Here is a 24,735-nt window from a genome sequence, read left to right as displayed (position 1 = left end):
GCACCTGTAGTCCCATTGACTTTGATTTAAATAATATCTATGGTTTCTTTGCACATTTAATTTTTTCCGCTTCCCAGACTATAACTTCTAAACAGTTTCTAGTTATAGACTGTCTAGAGGTTAAGGGGTGTTTTGGTTAAAGTTTTACTAAAACAAAATTTCAGATATCCATTTGTTGTTTACTTTCTCTGACTATGTAAGAATGTTCTCCCTTCAAGTTAGTAAATAGTGCTTTAGGTATTGAAAAGGGTTTTTTTCACGGAGAAGTTTATTTGAGAGGGAAAAATAAATAATCGTTATGGTCCATTTGCAGCTGTATATTTACAGAATGCATCGACATAGGACTGAAGTTTAATTTAAACATGATGGTTGCACTGTCTAAATGTATGTATTCATTGCATTTCATAATGTTAGAGATTTGATTTGATAATCTTCAGAGAAAAATCTGCCAAAGTGGCAGAGTTATAATTTATGAGGCCTAAATTAAAAAAAAAAACCCTCTAAGAAACAGCTGTATAGCAAATTGAATATCTGTTATATCATTACCACCCAGTTAAAAATATTTAGCAATTTTTCCCCTTTTTATCTGTTCTCGTTATTTGTGAAACAATGCAGTATACGAAACTAGATTAATAAAATGTAGAGAGATCAACAGTCACTTTTATACAAAGCTAACATCACTGTATGCACCCCAGATGGCTTCTATCTTCTTGCTTCTCTGAATTTTAACATTTGAGCTAGTGTGTGTCGTGGTGTTGTGAATGTTTAGGGTAACCACTAGGGGACATAGAGCCGGGCAGTAAGAGTCAATGTAAACAGGAAATAAAGACAGTCTTGCATTCATCCCAACCAAGGTATGCTAAACCTATGTAATCTTTACATTGTGTACCATAAAAAGATATCAGCTGGAGAGTTTGCTTTTCCGTTGAGTCAGAATGATTTTTGAACAACAAAATGAAGCTGTGTATTTTGTTTTTCATCTGATAGTGATCAGTATTCAAGACCAAAAGAGCTATTGTCAGACATAGAAACAGCTCACGTTCAGTTGCCTGATATTTGAGTAAATACAGTGGTTTAAAACACGTTAATTATAAAACAAGATTACCATATGTGTGCTTTTTCGCCCTTACTAATACAACCTATATAATAAGAAAAGAGAAGATGCACACTGTATATGTGTATTGGTATAGTTACATCAAACAGTGTCTGATTGAAACAAAATTGCTTTCTCCCTCGAACAAGGAGAGACTTCATTGATGGCAGTTCAGGTTTTTAAGAGAAAGATGCTTTCTGATTCTGATTCCAGGGAGTGATGGTTGATATAAATAGCTGGTAAAAGAAATCATTTTAAAGTATTTCTCATTTTTATTCTGCAGATGTCATTTTAGATTATTCAGTAGCCTGGAAATGTCGGAAAGTTTGAACTTTATGTATATTACACATAAAAACACTATGTTAAACAATATTATTAAGGCTGCAAAGTCAAGCTGTGAAAAGTTAGGAAATACCAGTATTGAGGTTGCCTGTACAATTGTAGTTCTTTTCTGCCTTGTGTGCATGCATAATGATAAAGTCTTTAATTACGTGATCACATACTATTTTTTCCACAGGACACCTGCCTTATTCAGTGCAGGATGGTTGGTGCTCACTTAATGAGCAACAGTTACAGCGCTGGCTGAGCTCCCTCATGTGGACACTCATCAGGCTGCAAACATAGTTCCAAACCCTGTCTTCCATACGCTCTTGGCTGGGTCTGGTCAGAGTCCAGTGATTGTCTCAAGCTGTGGGCTTTTGGGCACACTCTTGGGGTGCAGATCCTATGTGTAACCGGATATGGTACTTTGCAGTCCAACTGCTTAGGCTCTGAAACTTGTGCTGACCTTCCCAATCGTCTCCAGTAGCAAATGCATGCTCACTCAGTTCTTCAGAGCAGCATTCAACTGCCTTAAACGTTAGCCTATCCTTTGTCAGCTTGCAGTCCCCTAATTCATTCACTACACATCTTCCATCTTCTTCAACGAATGAAGCAAAGGTCCTACGGTCAACAGTTTCCTTCAGTACATAACACTGATTTATGCCTAGAATTGGTCCATTCTCGCTACTAAATGACATAGGGTCCTGTGGAAAAAATAGGATGTGATCATATAATTAAAAATAGTATATGAAAGTTGAGGGCCCTCTGGATTACCATCTCACCCTTTCGAGACTACATTACTGTTAAAGCAAGGGGGACACACACTTTGCAAAGGAATTTCTAAACCACTGACACATTACTTATAGACGAAACACAAGAGAAGTACAGATTTATGGAAAAATAACAGACACTTTGCAAAATCTTCCCTTCAGTGTCCTGACCACTCTGAGAGTTTCAGTCTTGTCCCAGTCTCGTGTGTTTCCCCCACCCATCGGTCCACCTCTTATCCTCTCTACTTTTGAACCAGGCAGCTTCATTCCCCATGCTGCCTGGGCCCAGCACGGGATCAATGAGAGTACAGAAGAGGCAGTCTCTCTGAACTTAGTTCCAGTGCCTGGACATGGACATGGGGTACAGCAGCCAAAAGTTAGAATTTCATGGAAAGTCTTGTTCAGCTCCCTGCAAACCTGGGCTGGAGCATGCTCTGTGTGGACAGAATCTTCTGAGTTTTGAGCTGCAAATGTTTAAGAAGTCTTTCCTGATCATGTGTGAACTGCGATTTTTTTCAGTGGCTTGTAACTTAGCTAAGTATTGGTGGATTTTCACATGAACAGAAAAAGGCACATCCTTAACACAAATTTCAAAGCCAAGCTCCAAAGCATGGGGGGAATTAGAGTCTCTCAAAGAAAAGTTCACCAGCATTTTTTAACAGAACAACACATTTTTTCATTGGAAACTTCTCTGTATAATGATATCCTACGTGATGGCATAAAATCTCAGTCAGTACACTGGTTTCAGAGGGGTAGCTGTGTGAGTCTATATCAGCAAAAACATGCATCTGATGAAGTGGGTTATACCCATGAAAGCTTATGTCCAAATAAATTTGTTAGTCTCTAAGGTGCCACAAGGACTCTTCGTTGTTTCTAATAATATATTACTTATATACACTGTTTCTAATAATATATTACTCATCATATCGTGTTTTATATACACAGTTCTAAGAAGGACTAAGTCTAGGTTGTTTAACTGGGTAGCAGTATGGGGCTGGTTTAGAAGATGAGTTTATCTTGAGCCATGTAACATGAAAACAAGGGGTTCCCTATTACAGAAAGCTTTTGAATTACCTTTGGAGGAGTCTGTAGGGGAATTGTTGAGCTGGCAGTACTTTAGGGTGTCTGTGATGACATGAGTTATTCATATATCAAATCAGTAAGTCTAACAAAAAAATAATTAATGGCAGAATAAATAGGGGATGGATCATTTAAGGCCTTTTCTATCCTTGTGGCTGCATGTAGGGTATGTGTAGCTACGTGCTTCAGTGAAAGGCTGTGTACATGCTCACTGTGGTGGGTATATACATACGACATTGAAAGGCTCTGACAGTAGGGAGGCAGCATGGAAAGGCTCTGGCAGCAGGAAGCTGCCGCAGTCTTTCTCTGCTGCCTTCACCTTACCAGAACCTCTCCTCTCTGCCAGAGTCTTTCACTGCAGAGAAATTAGCAGGGCAGGCATGGGAGGCACTGCTTGGGAGTATAGGGCGTATACCCTAGGGTTCAAGGATGAAGCGCGTTCAGTGCCTCTCCATCTACACTGCTATTTATATCTGTATTAGGTTGGCATGCAGTATCTGTACTCTAGATGCTGCCATAAGTATAGATGTACACTTAGATATGTCCTCTATATTTGCTCTCTGTTTTTACTTCATAATGAAAAACTGATGCAGTAATTTGAAAAAAAAACCTGATAGGTGTTTAATTTTGTTTAATAATTTAATTGGTTTAAAATATTTAATTAAAAACATTGCATTTCATAACACTAATCTAGAGTGAGCAGATATTGCAAAATTATGGTATTAATATACTCAAGACTGTAGTTATTTTTCCAGTGCTTTAAACCTCATTAGGCATGCACAGTGTAGTGTTATAGCAGCAGCATGCTCTTTCTGTTTTAACAACTCTGTTTGGCAAGCATAGGCTAAACTAGCACTTTGTATTGTCTTAGCTCTTAAAACTGTTAGAACACAAAATCTTGAAGTTGTTCAACTGATCTGTGCAAAATTAGCTTTCTATGGTTTTCAGAGTTACAGTTGAGTAATTTAAAGCATAATCCTATTCTCCTCTCCAAACAAATGTTTTACTGTTCATCAGTGGATAATGCATGGCATTAGGAGAAGCGTATAGATCCACAAGGTATCCATAACTTGCACTGAGAAATGTTTCATGTCCCTACTTTGCCCTTGTCGTAGTATTATTCCTCGATTTGAACATTAGAGTTCAAATATAAGGTACTCGCATGAAGTCCTCTAAGCTTAATCTCTAGCTTAGATCTGATAGGCTGCCACCAGGTCAGGAATTGATAGGGCCTGACCCCCCTTTCCTCTCTCTGGTGTCCCCAACCCTCCCCTGGGGGGACCTCCAGATAACCTGTTTCTCTGCTTCCCAAGAGATAAGCGTTCTTCCCTCAGGACAATTGAGATGCAAAATACCAACAGCTTGGCTTTGCCTTTCCCCGTGCCTGCCTTCCCGTGAGGGGGACAGATATCTGATACAGAGGTTTCAATTTCTCTGCCTTACTAGAAAAAGAAACTTCCACAAGTTTTGAAAAAAGAAAGCTTTATATAGAAAAAGAGACAATACAGACTAATGACTTGCATAAACATTTATACAGGCTCCTACTTAAGAAAATCTGAATAACCCAGTCTGATTTAAAAAATAGCCAATTTAAATAGACCAGCAATCACACACAGTAAGTACAAAGCAAAGCATATCATAGCCGATTTTACTTTGTTCCCGTTTTGTACTCACTGCCCCTTAGTAGAATGAGAAGAAGATTGGAATCAGTAAGGTAGCTTGTTCCTCACAGCCGAGGAACAACAAAGACCCAGCAATCCACATCTGTAAATACAACCCAAAGCTCCTCACAGCCGAATTGCTTTGGGTTCCTTTGTACTCACAGACTTTTGGTATAATATTTGAGATAAGAAGGAGTTAGGAGGAAACCTTGTTTACTCACAGCCGAGAAAACAAAAAAGTCCCCGAGTATACAAATTCCCGCCCCTGACTTTAACCAATCCAGTTCTCTGATTGGTCCTCTGGTCAGGTGTTTGGTTACCCTTTCCAGGTAAAAGAAACTTAACCCTTACCTACCTACTTATGACACCTACCTACTTATGACAGCCCTCTATCTCTTCAATATGAGGGTTTTAAAATTCTGAAAGTAGAGACTATAGTGCATTTTTGCTGGCCATCAAGTAGATTTAAGGTGTGTGCTGTTTGGATACTCTTGTGGAAAAAACACATTTTTGGATGGTATTTGTGATACATTGATAAACATATGAATTTCAATTTCTTCTTTAACCCATATGACACAAGGAGCAGCACTTCTAATTATACCTCAAAATATTTTGAAATATTAGATGTTTTGGTATTGTGCTAAAAAGTTGGGGCTGTTCCATGTTCATTTGTCCTAACAAACCATCTCCTCCTTGAGATTTATTAGCCCAGGATATTGCTATTACTAAGTTAGCAGGATGCCTTGTCAAGTCGTTATACTGATGTGTACTTTCTATCATCTCACTCTGCACTGGCCTTTGCTACTATAAATCCCATTGGCTATCAATAACTTCTTTCCCATATCTTTGCAATGTATATGTATGTATGTAGGCATGGTCACCTCAAATTCTGACCCATTCTCAAGTCAGCCGTCGCACCTGTCTTCCCAGTTCCCCAGTTTAATTATCTAATTAAAATGAGCCAGTGACTTCTTAAAAAAGCTCTTCTTTATGGGCAAAAAGAAAATCAGGTTATTCTAGGAGGTCAAGTCTTGAAATCTAGGAATCCAATTGTATAATGGCGCAAATTAGTCTACAGGCCTAGCAATGTGTAGCTCACATACCTAAGAATTCTATAAATTTCTCTTATTCTTGCATGGTCTATATTGTATTGTAAACAAAGGAGGGATCTATTATTGCATAGTTTCTAGACATGCTGTAACACTGTTAACTGTTGGGACTCTGTCTATCATCAGATCTTGAAGTGAAAGTCATAATGTGTCCAGTTAGTGCTATATTGAGAGGTTTGACCCTTAGCCTGTGTAACAAAGATTTAAACTGCTTTTTTCTTTAACTTCAGCTTGCTAGGAGATCTCTTATCATCTTAAAATAGAAACAGATGGAGGCTCTGTTTGCAGCTGGTTGATTCATGGTTAAAGGATTGCAGAGCTAACAAAACTGACAGTGCACCGATGATTTGGAAAAAAAACTGGGAAGCTTTCTTGAGACCATGGAATTGCTATTGGTTAACTACTGTACATACAGTTTATCAAAAGCTATGCAGTGCCTCCTGAGTTAAAGTTTGATGGACCAGTAACTTCTGAATCAACTCATTGCTGTTCCTTCCTCCTGAGAAGAAAGATATTGTTAATTCTCCCTTCTCGACTTAATGCTTCAGAGAGAAATGGTGGGCCTTTTTATTGCATTTCTGTTTCTCTTGTATATAGCAATGAATTCTTTCAGCTTGTTTGTATTTTTATCCCAAAAAGTAGCAAAGCCACGCTTACTTCTGCACTGCCTTCAGAGCTGGGCAGCCGGAGAGCAGCGGCTTCTGGCCGGATGCCTCGCTCTGAAAGCAGCGCTGCCGTCAGCAGCAGCAAAGAAGTAAGGGTAGCAATACTGTCATTCCCCTGTAATAGCCTTGCGGCCCTCTTTTGGGTCAGGACCCCCAGTTTGAGAAATGCTGTGTACTTTTTTCTACTTTTACCTTATAGAGTATTTTTATAGTATAGGGAAAAGTACACAAGACCAGATTTCACGGGTGAGACCAGATTTCACGGTCTGTGACGCGTTTTTCACGGCCATGAATTTGGTAGGGCCCTATTCATGACGTACATTTGTTACTTTAGTAAGTTTTATAGCTTCTAAAAAGCAGGTGCAGTAAGCCTTCTAAATTGAAAAAATAGTTACCACCAGGCTCCAACAACATGGCTCCAATCAAATAGTTACCACCAGGCTCCAACTACAGTTCAGGCCATGATATAGCAGAGACAGCTCTAGTGGCCCTACTGAATTACCTCCTTAAGGCCATGGACACAGGCAAGATCTCCATGCACACATTGTCATACTTTGACATAGTGAGCCATGAGGTATTGCTAGCTCACCTACATGGCATAGTATGGAGCAATTAATTAAAACTTTAAAAATTAAAAACAAAAACCTTATCCCAAACACAGGTTTAACTCCCCCAAAAGGACACATTCCAAAGACTCCATGAAGTTCACTAGGGACTTCTCTACTGCTATTGAATTTACGTGGAAGGAGAACATAAGAATGGCCATACCGGGTCAGACCAAAGGTCCATCTAGCCCAGTGGCTAATGCCAAGTGCCCCAGAGGGAGTGGACCTAACAGGCAATGATCAAGTGATCTCTCTCCTGCCATGCATCTCCACCCTCTGACAAACAGAGGCTAGGGACACCATTCTTTACCCTTCCTGGCTAATAGCCATTAATGGACTTTACCACCATGAATTTATCCAGTTCTCTTTTATAGAGCTGCCATCTATTATGGTGATGGCAGCTGTGTAAAATCCTTAGATGATAGACAACTTAAAGTTCCAATGTAATTCAGAGTGCAGAGGAATGCTTGACTGTTTAGAATTTCAAACTAGTATGATCTGTATAGGCTGATCCTTTATCTGAAAAAATGCATTAGATGATGAGATTTGTGGCGAGAATACATTTTAGCTGCTTTGGACAGATGTGTTTAAATAGTTAGCTAAATTAAAGTGTGGGGACTGAAAAGCAGCATAATATATTGCAGTTGTACTTCTTGGTGTTCACTTCAAAGCATAAATGCCATATTCATTAAGCCTGTTCTTTGATTATGCAGTTAGCCCTCGCATTGCCCTTAAGTTTACCTTGGCTTGGGCACTTGCAGTTAAATGGCACTGCGAAAATTACTGGAAAACATTAACATTAACTTGTTATTGTAAGCTGACATCATGCTGAGCCTGATGGGAAGTAACATTTATAAATAGCCTTGTCTGTATGCGTAGGGGGAAAATCTGCTGAGTTTCAGCAATGGCTATTATAATGTGGTTCATTTATTTGCTACGATTTAAATTTCATTAGGGATTATCTCTGTTTCTATTAACATGTTTTTGTAATTTTGAAAGGTACACAGTGCCAGGGGAAACAGACAGGAAACTCTATTGTCTAAAACTTTTTCATATGTTATTAATACTGAGGAAATACTGACGATGTTTTCACCAAGTGTTTCTTGTGGTGCATTTTATATTTTTATCCATTTGACTAAAATAGATTTTTCCCACCTTTTTTCAGTAGTGAGCAAAATACTCACTTAAAAATAAAATAGGCTAAAACGTAGCTTGTTTTGCACTTAGATATGTATGTGGAGCAAGGCATTGAACTGGGACTTGAAAAATCTGAGTTGAAATCCTTACTCTGCCACAGACTTCCTCTGTGACCTTTGGCAAATCACTTAATCTCTCCATGCCTCAATTCCCCAGCTGTAATACTTCCTTTTTATCATGCTTTGTCTGTTTTTTCTTTTTTAGATCATAAATACTTAGGGGCAGGAGATTTTTCTATTTCTTTATATGGCATCTAGCATAATGGGGCCTCAGTTTTAGTTGGGACCTCTAGGAGCTACTGTAATACAAATAATAAATAATATACAGACCCACATGTGTATGTGCATATATACAATTTTTTTCACTATATATCAACTAAAGAAACAAGGGTTTTTTGATGTAGCTGATGTTATCCTTGTATCTGTTTAACCTGCTTAAGATTTAAGGCCTTGTATGAGTTTACACTACAAAAATTTCCAGATAATATAATTTGGAGGGACAAGAATGTGGATGGAGGTGTGGTAATCAGGGGGTGTCAGGTGCTTACTTTGCCTTAAGCTTTTATAAGGCTATACATTCATCCGTATAGTATATTTTGTTGTTGTTCTTTGGGATCCTGGTCCGTGATTGGGGCTTGTAGGTATTACAGAAATATAAATAATATATAGTGCAATAATAAAAACAAATAATAATTCCTGGCTCTTATAGTGCTTTTCACTGTACATGTCAAAATGCTTTACAAAGATGATTATATCTCTGTCCCATTTTACAGATGGGAAAACTGAAGCACAAAGGAGGTTAAAGTGGTTTATCCCAGGCTACAGAGCAGGCCAGTGGCTGAGCTAGGACTGGAACCCAGGTCTCCCCCTGTTGCTCTATTCACTAGGCATAACTGCCTCCACATTGCAAAACACACATACATTTCTACCACCAATTTGTACTTGCTAAGTCTGCATGCTAAATTCAGAACTAGTAGAAGCACATGCAGCTCCCTTGATCTGTGTGTGCAGTCTGTTAGTGATATTGGTAAGTACACTTTGGCTTTGGCGTTAATTATGAACCTTACTATTTTCCTCTCACCCCCGGCCCCTTTAAAAAGTTCTAGTAAGTTATGTTAAAAAAAACATATTAATACAACCTTTAACTTTGCACAGTTAAGCATTCAAAGGTCAAGGAATGCAAAACGTTGAATGTAATGTTAACTCTACCCCGACACCCTTGTGTTAGATACAGTCTTTAGCTTCTGATATCTTTTATTAAGGTTGTTTTAAAAAGATTGTGTTTGAAAAATTGTATGTGAGCACATGATTAAAGGCTGGGCTTGATGCCCCACTACTTGCACAGGAAGAGTTTGCGGGGACACTTTTCCCCTAGAGTTATTCATCTCTGGGGAAGCATGCAGTGTTTGCACTGCCACCCTCCACTAGGGGTATTTTAAACTTGTGCTTCCATAGGAACCTCACCAGCAGAGACTTCATAGGAATAGGCTGATAAGCTACAGTCTCTTCTCAGCCTGTAGTGTCCACTTTAGAAAGAGGGTTCTGGGTACTTTATGCCAACGCAACCCTTTCTAGCCTAAGTTGCCCTATTTCCGGGATTATGTTGGCTTCCAGGGCTGAATATAGTCATGTATTGTAATGCATATTTATAAAGGATCTAAGTGTAAGTTTTTTGGAGGGCAAGGGCCATCTTTTTTTGTTCTGTGATTGTACAGTGCCTAGTGTTGGTTCATTCCTAGGGCACTTTCATGATACATGACTGGGATTCTTTCCAAGTTAAGTAATTATGAATTAATATTGCATATTCAGTCTTAACTTTTTGCTTTGGTAGTCCTGAGTATACACTGACTTTGTAGCACTGACCTGCACAATGTTAATGTTGCATTCATGCTTTTTGTATTGTTCTTTACATTTCCTTACATGTTAAACAGATATGCTTATAGTGTTTTTACTTTGCTGAAATGGAGAACATTGTTGAATATTGCACATTCCCTGTCTGAAGAGGCCAGTAATTTGACACTGTAAAATTCTTGTGGGTATTATCTGCATTGAGAAAATGCATTAATGAAACTGTAGAATGTTCAGTTTTTGTAACATTTTTCCTGGTACCATAAATACAATTTGGCAGAAGTGAAAAAAGATACCATGGTTTTCAGCATGCCTAGAAGAGCTATTAATATAGCCAGAGGAAGACCCTTTGAGAACACAATTACTACTAGCAACTACATGTATGAGAGTTTGTTTTTGTGTAAGGGCTGAAATGTAACTGTAAATGGGGAATAGTCCTTGAGCAGATCTGTTTTCAGAGAGGTCCCACATGAATTGGTTCTTGGGCTACACTATTTAACATTTATTATCATGACCTGGAAGAAAACAGAAAATCATCTCTGATAAAGTTGGCAGATGACACAAAAAATGGAGAAGCGGTAAATAATGGAGAGGACAGGTCACTGATTCAGAATGATTGGCTCACTTGATAAACTCAGAACAAGCAAACAATATACATTTTGATAGAGCTAAATGTAAATGCGTGCCTCTAGGAACAAAGAATGTAGGCCATACTTACTGAATGGGGGATTCTATCCTGGGTAGCAGTGACTCTGAAAAAGATTTTGGAGTGGAGTGGATATTCAACTGAACATTAGCTTCCAGTGTGACATGGTGGCTAAAATAGCTAATGCGACCCTGGAATGCATAATCAGGGGACTCTTGAGTAGCAGTGGAGAGGTTGTTTTACCTCTGTATTTGGCACTGGTGCAACCACTCCTGGAATACTGTGTCCAGTACTGGTGCCCACAGTTCAAGAATTCTGTTGATAAATTGGAGAAAGTTCTGAGAAGAGCCACAAGAATGATTAAGGTATTAGAAAACATGCCTTACGGTGTAGATTCGAGGAGTTCAATCTGTTTGGCTTAAGTAAGAGAAAGTTAAGGGGTGACTTGATCTCAGTCTATAAGTACCTACACAGGGAAGAAATATTTAATAATGGGCTCTTCAGTCTAGCAGAGAGTGTTTAACAAATTCAAACTGGAAATAAAGCATACATTTTAAATGGTGAGAGTAATTAACTACTGGAACACTTTACCAAGAGTCGTGATGGATTCTCCATTGCTGGCCATTTTTAAGTCAAGACTGAATGTTTTTCTAAAAGATCAGCTCCAGGAATTTATTTTGGGGAACTTCTATGGCCTCTATGTTATACAGGAGGTCTGACTAAATAGTCCCTTCTGGCCTTAGAATCTATGAATATGGAGAAACGTGTATGGCAAATCATTGCAATGAAAAAATTGACAGATAATCTTATACCAGGATCAAGCAGATTTTATAGTGTATGGGTACCAGTTTTGGAATTAGAACAAAATAAATGTGTAGATAACAACATGAGGTTGAACATGAACAACTGTGTCCATTAAAGGTAGCAAATTATAGGGAATAAGCACAAGTGGGACAGTGGAGGTGATTCCCACACAAAGGGAATCTTTGGCAACTGGTTAGACCTACATGATTTATAGAGGGAAAAATAATAGAAGGGAAAAAATTTAGATTTACATGGGCATAAGCACGAGATAACACCTTGAGGAGAAGATGGAGTAACTATTTACATTTCAACAATGTGTGCTGCAGACTATTGACTAGCCCTTTGAACAGATGTTTGTGGTGTTGCAGTCTGTAGACCTGAGACATTCTTGGTTGCTTTGCATCTTAAATAAAGTGAAATCAGTAGGTGAGAAACTGGAACATATTTTATAGCTCTGGATAAGATGTACTATATGTGTTTGGAACTGTGAATTTATTAGGTTTCCATAATAAGGATAAACATCTGTATAATTTAAATGATTAGTTCTTAGTTCACGTATGTGCTGTAGTATTTTTTTTCCCTTCAGTTGAATGACAGTTTTTTTTAAACCTGTTCATTTTCAGCTGCAATGTTACCTCTTTTGGCACGGGCTGGGTGGAAAAGAGATGAAGTATTGGAGCATGGGCTTTTGATCATTACTGCAACTTCTATCACAATACTTTTAGACTAAGTTAATGGACAAGTTGCTCTTTTCAAAATCAACAAAAGTACTGGTTCGTTAAGTAGTGGGTACTTGTGAGCTCTCTTCACCTTTGGAAATGCAGATTAGACAAAATACCCTTATGTAACTGACCTTGCTCATTGCCCTTCATCTCTCCTGTTTCAGTGGGATAGTTTCTCTCTTCCATGAAGCCTGCCTTTAACATCTGTCCTCATTCTAAACCTCCCAGTTTAGAACAAATCTGTGCATGCAGGAACCTATTTGGACATAGCCTGTGGTTTCTGGAATATGGTTTTTACTTAAATATGACATAAAAAACGTGGGCACAAGGGGCATGAGGCATCTAAGGGCCTGTTTCTACACCTGTTAAAGTGAATGTCAGAATTCCTTTTAACCTCAGTGGGTGCAGAATTGGGCCCTAAATGTAGAGCTCATCATTAATAACACAGAGACACAAAAGTGAACTTAGGATAGTGCCAGCAAACGCATATGGGGTATGACACTAGTTGGCAGCAAGAGAGATATGTATAACTCACTCACAGAAGAGCACTTTTGCACATACTCTTTTACCCAATTGTCACTTCCCCACCACTAGTAATTGTCAACGTTTTGTGTAGTGATTGGTTGTGTTGTGAGAGGGTAGCTAGGTAAAGGACTGTGTGTAGAATGGTGGTTCTTTTTCAAGTGCTTTCTCATGTCCATTCCACATTAGATGTGTGCGCCCTGTGCACTGCTGCTGGAGATTTTTTCCCTCAGTGGTATCCATTAGGCTGCCTGTAGTATCCTCTGCTGCCACGCACTCATGCACCCTGGCCAGCCCCACAGTCTCCAAGTACCTTCTTACCACCTGTGACAGTCACAGGAACAACTTCTTTTGTTTGGGCAAGGTGTTCTACTGGTGGTTCTGTTATTCTTTAGTTACCTTCTGTTTTATTTTCTAATATTAGTGTTCATAGTGTGTTATAGTAGTGGTGTATATAGTTAGACCCTCTCTTTTAGCTCAGAGGGGCATGCCCCAGTCTCTGGGCTTCAAACTCCGCTCCTTCTGTAGCAAGCCCATGCTGGTGAGTGACCTACACCACGGCTCTCTGAAGTGTCTGGGGGATGCCCACATATCAGAGCATTGCCAAATTTGCCGTCAATTCAAGCCTTGTACAAGAAAGGTTAGGGAGGCCAGACTAAGGGCTGTCCTGATGGAGTCTGCACTTAGACTGGCATTGAAGCCAAGCAGGTTGGACTTGGCACTGAGCACCTTGGTTTCGGTGTGGAGCAGTCCTCTGATAACATGGGTTTCTCGGCATCATTTCCCTTCTCTGGTACCAAGAAAGAAACAACAGTCTGAGAGGGAACGCTCCCCAGAACCGTGAAAGGACAAGCAAGGGGAAGGCAGCAGAATGTGACCTGCATCTGGTCACTCCTCTACCCCCGCTTCACAAGCAGTACCATTGACTCCACCCTGTTTGCAGGTGCCGTTGAGTCTGATGCAGGACTGGCCACTGACACTTGGGGGGTAACATCGTGGGGCCAGTGGGATAATGGTGCCTTCCACCCTGGAAGCCTTTGCAACAGCCAGGGATCTGATAACTGTCCTGGTACCACAGGCCCCAATGGGCTAACTACTGGCACCAACGAGAGCGTCAAGCAGAAGGAAACATGTTACCCCAAGGTCCTATCCATCACCATGTCCCCTGGTATCGACCAGAGGGAAACCGGCCCTGCTGATGTGGCAAAGACTTTCCCACCCCAACATTGATCCCCAGACCCTCAACACCAGCCAGCAGAAGTGAGAGGTACTGCCTCCTTCCATGGTTTCCTTGAGATGAGTCGGACATGGAGCTCTACATGCAGCCAAGGGCCCATCGCCAAGCACCTGATTTACATTCCACCAGATCTAGCTGGGATGCCCCTCCTGGCACCTGTTCTGGAGGGCAGTGGCTATGCATGTTCAATGTCCCAGTCTTTGGGCTTCACTGGGGTTTTTCACTGGTACAGAGACTACTTTCTAGCTGTTCATGGTCAGTGGTGTTCAAGAGAAGGGCTCCTCTGCCATACCCATACTACAGTATCGAACCTGGTACCAACACTAAGGACTTAGCCTGCATGATGTGGTCGGTGCAGAAGAAGAAGAGGAAGGCCCCCCACTCTTCCTCCTTCTACCTAGATGAAGCTATCTTAGGACCAAACAGCTTGGTGCCACAGGATGATTTTAGAACTTACCAGGAGCTCTATTGGAAAGGGTGACTTCTAGCCTGGGGCTAGAGGTGAAAGTTCTTAAAGAATCCTCACACAGCCTCATTGACATTTTGGCTGAGGTGGCCCTACCACTCAATGAAGCTGTTATGGGTCCAGTAACGTTCCTATGACAGACCCCTTCCTCTTTGCCCTCCACCTCAAAAAGAGCAGAGGAAAAAGTACTATGTCCCTTGTGGTCACAGCAGCCAATGAGTGAGACAGGCAAGAGCAGTGAGGCACGACCCCCACCCTCCAAGCAAAAGGACTCAAAAAAGCTAGACCTGTTTGGTAGGAAGATTTATTGTACTGGTAGGTTACAGCATTGCATTTCCAACCAGCAGACTTAGAATCATAGAAGATTAGAGTTGGAAGGGACCTCAGGAGGTCATCTAGTCCAACCCCCTGCTCAAAGGAGGACCAACCCCAACTAAATCATCCCAGCCAGGGTCTTGTCAAGCCGGCCCTTAAAACTCACCGGGGCTTGCTTGGGAGGTATGATTATAGCAGCTGGGACTCCATGGCAGTGTTTAAAGACTCATTGCTACAGGAGTGCAGGCAAGAGTTCTCTGCTCTGAGGGAGGAAGGAAAGACCATAGTGTGGCCCAGCCTCCAAGGAGCCCTAGATGCAGCTGATGCAGCAGACAGAATGATGGCTTTGGCCATAGGCATGGGGAGGTGCTCCTGGCTCCAATCCTCAGGGCAGCAGTCCATCCAAGATCTTCCCTTTGAGGGAATCTTCCTCTTCTCTGAGCAGATGAACTAAAAACTTTATGGTCTGAAAGATTCCAGGGATACCCTCAGAATCTTGGACCTCTACTCCCTGGCACCTTCGAGGAAGCATTTCAGATCTTAAGAGCCGACTGGCTCTTTGGCTCTGCCACCTCACCACGACCTATTTAAGAAACAAAGCAAGAGTTACAGGCATAGGCAACCACAGCTCTCTATCTCATCCTCGCTACCCGGTTCACACAGCTACCCAAGAGACCTCCAGCAGAACTTTTGAAGGGGTGCCCTCGGGTGTTATATCAGTTCCTATGCCAGCTCTTGCCCCACTTTTGTTTTCAGACCAACTCTCTTACTTCATCCCAGCATGGTCTCTCATCACCTTGGACTGTTGGGTGCTGAGTACGGTGGAGGAAGTTTACATCTTCAGTTTTCTTTCACCCCTCCCTCTTTCCCCCTGTCCCTCTTCAGGAACCCTTCTCACGAGCAACTTCTAGTCCAGGAGGTGCAAACCTTCCTTTGGGTAGAAGGTATGGAGGAGGTGCCTGAGAACGTGAGAGGGAAAGGATTTTACTCCCATTATTTCCTAATCCTGAAGGCCAAAGGGGGTCTTCAACCTATCCTAGACCTCAGTTGCCTCAACAGTTATCTCACAAAACTGAAGTTCCTCATGGTTTCCCAAATCTCCTTAATCCACATGCTGGATCTAGGGGACTGGTACATCACCTTCGACTTCAAGGATGCCCATTTCCACATCTCCGTCTTCCGGGGCCACAGAAGGTCGCTCAGGTTTATAGTAAACCAGACTCACTACCAGTTCACTGTCCTTCCCTTTGGCCTGTTGGCAGCCCCTCAGGTTTCATAAAATGCCTGGCCGTGGTGGTGGCCTTCCTCAGAAGGTGAGGCATTCATGTCTACCCTTATTTCAACAACTGGCTGATCAAGGGCTGGTCCAAGACACAGGTGAAAGCCAGCAACAACTTGATCCAAGCTACCTTTCGGGCCATGGAACTATTGATGAACGAGCAAAAATCAGCTCTCATTCCCATCCAGAGGATAGAGTTTATCAGGGCAGTGCTTGATTGTATCCAGGACAGAGCCTTTCTCCCAGAGTCTCAATTCCAGCCCATTTTTGCCTTAAACTTTTTGGTCACATGGCTGCTGTACATACATGGTACAGCATGCAAGACAACATCTCAGGCCCCTTCAAGCCTGGCTGGCCTCAGTGTACTCTGAACCATCACCACTTGGATTCGGTGCTTATAGTTCCTGCCATTGTCCTTGCTTCCCTTGACTGGTGGAAGGATCCTTTATCGGTGGGTGTGGGCAATCCCTTTGTCACCCCCCAACTTTCAGTACCGCTAATTTCAGATACCTCCAATCTAGGTTGGGATGCTCACCTCGAGAACCTCAGGACTCAAGGTCTGTGGTCCCAGGAAGAAGTCTCCTTGCACATAAATGTCAGAGCTCACAGAGAGGTCCACTTAGTATGCTTGATATTCCTATCCCAGATCATGGGCAAAGTTGTAAGTGTCCTCATGGACAACATGTTTTCCATCCGTAGACAGGGAGGACTGCCCTTGTCTACCCTGTGTCAGGAGACCATTTGCTTGTAGAACTTCTGTGGGAAACACTCCATCCACCTCAAAGTTTCCCCCCTTCCCGGAGGCCAGAACGCTTTGGCAGATCACCTCAGCAGGTCTTTCTCCTCTCACCACAATCCCTTCACCCAGAAATGACCAAATCCATCTTCCAGAGGTGGGAGTTTCCCCACATAGGCCTGTTCACAACCAAGCAGAAGAGGAAATGTCAGCAGTTTTGCTTGCTATGAGGTCACAGCCCAGGATCTCTCTCAGATGCCTTCCTATTTCTGTGGACAGAGCTCCTGTTCTGTGCGTTTCCTCCCATTCTTCTGGTGCACAAGGTACTGCTGAAAGTCAAGCGAGACAAGGCAAAGGTTATCCTTATAGCCCCTGCGTGGCCATGACAGCACCTGTTCGGCATGCTGCTGCATCTGCTTTTTGCCACTCCCACCCCTCCAGGACCTGATCTCGCAAGATCATGGCCGTTTGCTCCACCTGTACCTCAGGGCCTGCCACCTGACTGTAAGGAAGCTCCAGGATTGAATCCGGTGGAGCAGGCCTGTTCAGAACAAATCCGCCAAATCTTACCAAGTAGTTGGAAACCGTCTACTAGAGCGACTTACCTGACCAAGTGGAAGCGTTTCTCTGTGTAGCCTTCCCAAAGAGGCACCTCACCAACTCAGTCACCCCTCCAGTGCATGCTGGAATGCCTGCTCCACCTGAAACATCAGAATCTAGCCATTTCATTGATCAAGATGCATCTAGTGGCAATCTCAGCCTTCTACCCTCTGGTGGATAGTAGGTCGCTCTTCTCACATGAAATGTCCATTTGCTTCCTCAAAGGGTTAGAGTGACTTTACACTCAAATTTGCGAACCTGTACCACCTTGGAACCTAAACCTGGTCCTGTCAAAACTCCCAGGCTCTCCCTTCAAGCCTCTGGCATCGTGTCCTCTGTTGTATCTCTCCTGGAAGAGTTTCCTTTGTAATAGCAATTACCTCAGCCAGGAGGATCTCAGAAATCAGGGCCCTTACGTCAGATTCCCAATATACAGTGTTCTTTAAGAATAAGGTTAACTGCACCCCCACCCACTGCTCCTTCCAAAGATAGTCATGCAGTTCATCATAATCAGGCTATTTTCCTGCCTGTTTCCCACCACCACCACACAAGAATATGAAGGAGTGGCAGCTCCCATATGCTGAATGTTAGATGCGCCCTGGCCTTCTATATTGAGAGAACCAAACTGTTCTGTAAATCCACACAGTTCTTTGTGGCAGTGGCGGATAGACTGAAGGATCAGCTGGTTGCAGCCCAGAGAATTTCATCCTGGATCACTTTCTGCTATGAGCAGGTGGGCATCCCGCCTCCTGCTATCTAGACTGCCCATTTGATGAGAGCCTGGGCCTCATCGGTGGTATTTCTGACCCAGGTCCTGATCCAAGACATCTGCAGAGCAGAAACCTAGTAATTGGTACATACTTTCTCCTCACACTACACCATCACCCAGTAGGCTTGGGATGATGCCAAGTTTAATAGAGCAGTGTTGCAATCCACATGTCCATGAACTCCGAGCTGACTTCCTCAGGTACTGCTTGGGAGTCACCTAACATGGAATGACATGAGCAAGCACTTGAAGAAGAAAATAGAATTACTAACCTTTCCGAAACTATTCTTCAAGATGTTTTTCTTGTGTCCATTCCATGACCCACTTTCCTGCCCCTCTCTTGGTGTTAGCTGGCAAGAAGGAATTGAGAGAGTGTGGGGCCGGTGCACAAGCGCGTGCGGCAACAGAGGGCGCTAAAGCCAGACAGATGGGGAGAAAAATCTCCTGCGACAGGGCACACAGTGCACACACACCTAACGTAGAAGGGGCTTGAGCAACACATCTCGTAGAACAACAGTTATGGAAAGGTAGGTAACCGGTTTTAAAAAAGGGTGATGAAAGGCTGGTGTCCTTAGGGGTTGCAGAGTTAAGACTGTGATGCATAATCTCTGGTGTGCATTGATTGCAGTGATGGTATTGGCCTGGAGGTGGAGTAGAGGAGGCTCAGCACCTCATTTCCTTGTGATTCTGTGTGTAGCATCCTAACTGCTTCCAAAAGAAGCTTCTTATGTATTCACTTCTAGGGATTTTAAGTTCTCTTTTTAATGAGATTCTTTTGAGGGGTGGAGGCTATAACAAGGCAAGGAGGTAGATCTGTAGGGGGTACTAGTGCAGCTGTTAACAGAGAATATTTTATCTGTCAGCAACTCCACAGAAACCCATCTCTACTGTCAATCTTTATCCTACAACGAAGTGTAGCTTCTGACAAGGCCGTATGGTCCCTATTCGTTGATCAGGTTTGCATATGCACAGCCCCATTTATCTATCTGGCTTGTGTGCACCAGGCTGTGTGCTCATCTATCAGTCAGGCTTTCATGCATCTGACCTTGCAACTCTCATCAAATAGGTCTGGGTCCTCTGTCCTCTTGTCCCCCTTCCCTCATCAATTAACCAATCAGGTTTGTGTGGACAGTGCATAAACTTTCCATTGTAATGTGAATGGCTAAAAATTATCCTAAATCCCAACTTTTTGAAACACTAAAAAGCTATCCATTGGACCAGGTCTAGTTTTGTACAGACAGATAAACAATGTATTTAAGAGAGAAGTCACCAATATCATGCAAACAAAAAAGCCTATTGCACAGACAAAAAAAGGGTAAGTTGAATTAGGACAGTGCCAGAATATGAATATGGGGTAGTGACACTAGCTGGAAGCAAAAGAAATATATCTTGCTCCTGGGACAGCACTTCTGGACACATACTTACTTTTACTAGTCTATTCCCACACCCCAACAGTAGTAGTGGCAGCTGGACCAAGGAAATATTTCAGCCAGAGCCCAAATTTAAACCCTTCCTATTAAAAACATATGAAGGGAAACCAAACAAAAACTACCGGTATATAAAAATTCAAAAGGCTTAAAACTAACCCCACGTCAAATTTCGCAGCAGTTGGCCACCTCCTTTTAGAAAAGAGAAGGAATTTATGCTTCACTGTAAGCCTGTTTTCAGAACATACCAATTATGAAGTCACCACTATGTGCCTTCATAATTTAAGGGAAAAGTGGATGCATTATTTGAGAAGGTTTCATTATTGTGTATGGCAGGTTCATCACTTTCAAACTTGTTGCTGTGTTTTGCTGGCTCACTTGAAGTTACTAGTTCTTATATTTTTATCCACTACTTGATTACATTTAGGATTCCATATTTTGTCCAGCTTTTTAGCTCAATGAATGGGGCATGTTTTCTTGTAATTTAATTGTCAGTTATTCCTTTTCTTTTTATCCAGCAAAATCTTACTTATTACAACAGTGATATTTGAAAGAGAAATAATTAAAACTCCAGTGTTTCATGTATTAATAAACAAAGTAAATTTGCATAATTTAAGTTATAAAACAGATTAAATCAAGTTGAAACTATGAACAAAATGCAAATAAATCTTCTCTCTTAAGTATGTTAATTCCCATCTGTCTTAAATAAAAAGAATGAAATAATTTTATCAAGATACTTCTTCAAGAGGCAGGAAGTGTAGAATTTCCAATAGGAACACTTAAGTTATAACTTTGGAGACCTCCGTTGATTCATTTGGGAACAGAAAGAGAAATTTGAAGGAGGAAAATCTAAGCACAGTTTGCACTATGAGGATGAAAAAATTGTGAATAAATATCATATCAGTCATAAAGCCATCATTACAAAGTTATAGGCTTTGGAGAAAGGCACCTTTTGTACCATTTTCTCAAACATAAATGATCCATTACCATAGTTTTATAACTTTTTCTCAAATGTTCTTATTAACTGGCTGTGTGATTTAAACTACATCTCTTTTGTGTCAAAGATTTCACGCTCATGCCAAAAATGCTAATTTAATTTTTGTTGATATAAATCATCCTGTTGGTATTTATGCTTGTTCCTCACGTAGTAATATCTAATCATAAAGTGTTACACTGCCACTAATCACTTAATGGTCCAAATTCAGATCGAGTGTACGTGGGGGCAATTCCATAGGCTTTGTTGGCATTTGTCTGCTTAAACTAGGCATTACCTTGATGCAATGTATTCAGGAGAGATTTGCTCCTGATTTAACAGACAAACAAAATTATCATTATTTGGGGATATTAGATTGCATACAACCAGTCATAATATATAGCTTTGTAAATTTATTCAGTATTATGATCAGAGTGTGTCTGAAAAATAATTGTAATATCTTAAAATGGATGGGCAGGTCTGATGTCCATGGCCTCTGTTTGCCAGAAGCTGGGAATGGGCGAGAGAGGATGGATCACTTGATGATTACCTGTTCTATTCATTCCCTCTGAACTACCTGGCATTGGCCACTGTTAGAAGACAGGATACTGGGCTAGATGGACGTTTGGTCTGACTTGGTATGACCATTCTTGTTCTTAACCAGAAAAGGTGGTGAACCTAACATGGCAAAAGGAAGGACTTTCAAGGTATGGATGGAGCTTATTAGCTCTGGAGGTCAAGTCGTGTACTTCACCAGGACTCGTTAAACTTCTGAGGACATTAATATATGTAGCTATGCACTATACAATATAATGATAAAGAGGATGGGGCCTTTTTGCTTGGTACCTTGACTCCTTGCCCCATCTCTTCTTCCCACCCAAGCTGTTCTTTTCTATTCTTTTGCCATACTTAAACATTTTAGTGTTCTTCATTTCTCCAGTGTTTTGATATTTAAACAGGAACATGAATGAAAATATTTAATTTCCCTCTCCAAAAAAAAAAATTACAGTAGAACTCATCCTCAGTCATCTTTCAGCGTGTAAATGGATCCTTGAGATATCCCAGAGTAAATTTCCACTGTCTTAATTATAACACTATAATTTTGCAGGTGCATTACAGTTTTTTTCACCCTCATGGCAGGATGTATATTGGCCATACATGAGAGGCAGGGTGCAGATGAGCAGAACAATGATTTGATTAAGCAGTATATTCCTAAGAAATTATGGTCCCAATTCTCCATTCTCTTGCACTTTTTGTAGTTGTTTGTACTTGTGCACTCTGGCTGTAAAATGCTACCAGTAAGACATATGAATGGAAAATTCTGATTTGGTAGTGTTTTTACACCTTTTTTGGAAAAGAAGAAACAGCTACACAAGGGATAGGCCAGTGGAAAATCAGGCCCTGTGAGAGCAGAAGATGACCAGATCGTAGTATGTTTTTAAAACAGATATACAATAAAAGCTGTTTTATCCAGCACTTCACCAACCCGAAAGCTCTATAAACCAGCATTTCTGATCTTCATTGAAATTCCAGTTTATAGTCCGGTTGGCATAATGTCAACAGGGGGTTGGATTGTGAGAGGGAGTGTGGTGCGCAAGCTCTGGGAGAGAGTTTGGGCGGGGGAGAAGGTGCACAGTGATGGATCCGGGGGTCGCTTACCTGGGGTTTGAGTTTTTCAGTGCTGCCATGTTATGTATGTTAAATAATAATAATTACTTCTGTTGCTTGCATTAGCCTGTTTGTACCACGTAATAGAAAGAAATTGTTCCTAAATTCCTTTTTAACTTTTTACCCCATTATTCTTGTAATGGGTATATTTGTTTTGTTTCTGACTTCCTTCCATCTTATTGGAAAGGAGAGTTTTCTTAATTCCAGTTTTTGTCTGGAGCAAAGCAGATAACTTTTGTTTTCACTGTAAACCTGAATGTATTTATCCGTTCTAAGAGAAGGCAACTTTTGCTATTGTGCCATTTTGCCAATTTCCACTTTCCCATTCTGATAGAATGATCAAAATAAGGTTTTTTTGAGAGAAACTTCAATACAGTGAGATTTACTGGGTGGTAAAATGTAGTATTTTACCAGATAAAAACCCAAATCTCTCTGTTTGAGTTGTGCATTCACAGAACTGAATTTGTTCTCTTATTTTCAGCCAACAGATTGAGACTGACCCATTCCAACTCTGTCATCTTTGGCGAAGTGCAGTCCTTTTACCGCTGCCATTTTGCAAACACCTTTTTTTCCTCTTCTTGTTGCTTCAACCCCCACAGTTTAGTCAGCACCACGTTTTTCCAAGCTTGGTATTTACACAGTGTTTTATTTCAGCTGGTGAAACATCTGTATTTTTTCATGGAGTTAAATAAATGATCTATGCCGAGAATGTACAGTATAGGGTGATGTCAGTTTGCTTTTTTTCAAGAGTCACTGAGCAGAACAGTCGGAGTATTGTTTCAGCCTTAGAGTTAGGAATGTGAATATTTATACTGTATACTTAATTCATGCAAATACAGCTAAGGGCATGCAAGCAGAAGTTTTTATTGCTTTAGGTCAGCCTGAAGGGAGAAAAGTCTAACCTTGCTATTTCACTGAAAAATGTGTAACTATATCACTGCAAAAGTGTTGTTGAAAAACTATGCGTTAAAAAGGGACTTTGTGTGTGGCTACGTGTTAAAGATGGAGAATATCATCAACATCTTTTTTTTCTTTAAACAAAAACATGCTCTCTCAGCATTCATGCCTGCAGTTAAACCACAAAATTTATTGTGAAGATCTGAAAACACAATTTCTTCAGTAAGATTAACACTGGCATTACAAAATGTAAATTTGTTTCTTTTTCAAAAAGAGATAATGTGACACAATAATTTAACTTTGCAGCTGCTAGAGAATTACATTGCATTTGCAGTACTGTGTGTTGAGAATTGACTAGCCTACCAATGCAGCAGCACAACAAATATATCTTGGGATCAAAAAGTGGCTAGCATTTTATTAAACAAATCCATCAACACTTATCAGGTTTTTTTGTCTGTTTTATACTGATGTAACTCAAAACTAGTATAATCCAGTGATGAATCCATTCAACTTTTTAAAGATATGGGGGTTAGCATAATATTGTTCTTAAAGCTGATGTGTAAAGGTAAAGAATTGGGTTTGTGTACTTTTTAATTTTTCAGTAATGTAGAGATAAGGCAGGGGTTGGCAACCTTTCAGAAGTGCTGGGCCAAGTCTTCATTTATTCACTGTAATTTAAGGTTTCGCATGCCAGTAATACATTTTAACATTTTTAGAAGTCTATAATATATAACTAAACTATTGTTGTATGTAAATAAGGTTTATTAAATGTTTAAGAAGCTTCATTTAAAATTAAATTAAAATGCAGAGCCCCTCAGATCAGTGGCCAGGACCCAGGCAATGTGAGTGCCACTGAAAATCAGCTCGTGTGCTGCCTATGGCACACATGCCATAGGCTTCCTACCCCTGAAATAAGGTTTAAATGAGATTTATTCGTTTGGGTTTTTGAGCAAAGTTTTTAAAAAATTCCAGTTGTGGTTTGTTGGCTATATGTTGGGAATATCACTTATGAAATCTTGCTTTCTCTGTTTCGTGTTGGCAGTCTCCTCGTGGAGTCAGAAAATGGGGGCAAGAGCTTTCTCAGCCTTGATGAATCTTTCAAAAAGAAAACTTTTCCTTTGAGTGTTGGTCACGTGCTTGAGTTAAATGGGCATCAACAGAAACAAAACTTTAAATAGCCCGAATAAAAATTAATTCACTTCTTAAATTTCAAGTACCAGTGTCTTGGTACTTTCTCTGTCCTAGTCCTACTGGTTCTTCTGCCTTCCAGGAAAAACAGCATAAACAAGACCTGGATTTCTACTGCAAAAAATCAGTTTCCTGCAGCAG

At 40.9% G+C, this 24,735-nt stretch overlaps 1 protein-coding gene across 9 annotated transcripts in view; it reads left to right on the top strand.

The window, feature by feature from the left end:
• Window positions 1-24,735, top strand: part of THADA (THADA armadillo repeat containing) — a 358,450-nt gene that overhangs the window by 184,302 nt on the left and 149,413 nt on the right. Inside the window, exon 30 of one of the 9 annotated variants that reach the window (XM_032775110.2) lies at window positions 22,991-24,114. The exons of 7 other annotated variants lie outside the window; for them this stretch is intronic. In XM_032775110.2, coding sequence (XP_032631001.1) covers window positions 22,991-23,002 — 12 coding nt within the window. In that variant the 3' untranslated portion in view covers window positions 23,003-24,114. Of the gene's footprint in view, window positions 1-9,273; window positions 9,524-22,990; window positions 24,115-24,735 lie in introns of those variants that run through there. One more of the 9 variants, XM_075064367.1, reaches the window with a different exon arrangement.

Source organism: Chelonoidis abingdonii, chromosome 3, assembly GCF_003597395.2.
Source record: "Chelonoidis abingdonii isolate Lonesome George chromosome 3, CheloAbing_2.0, whole genome shotgun sequence".
Lineage (NCBI taxonomy): Eukaryota > Metazoa > Chordata > Testudines > Testudinidae > Chelonoidis > Chelonoidis abingdonii.
Note: the sequence above shows the minus strand (reverse complement) of the source record. Positions and strands in the feature narration are given on the sequence as shown.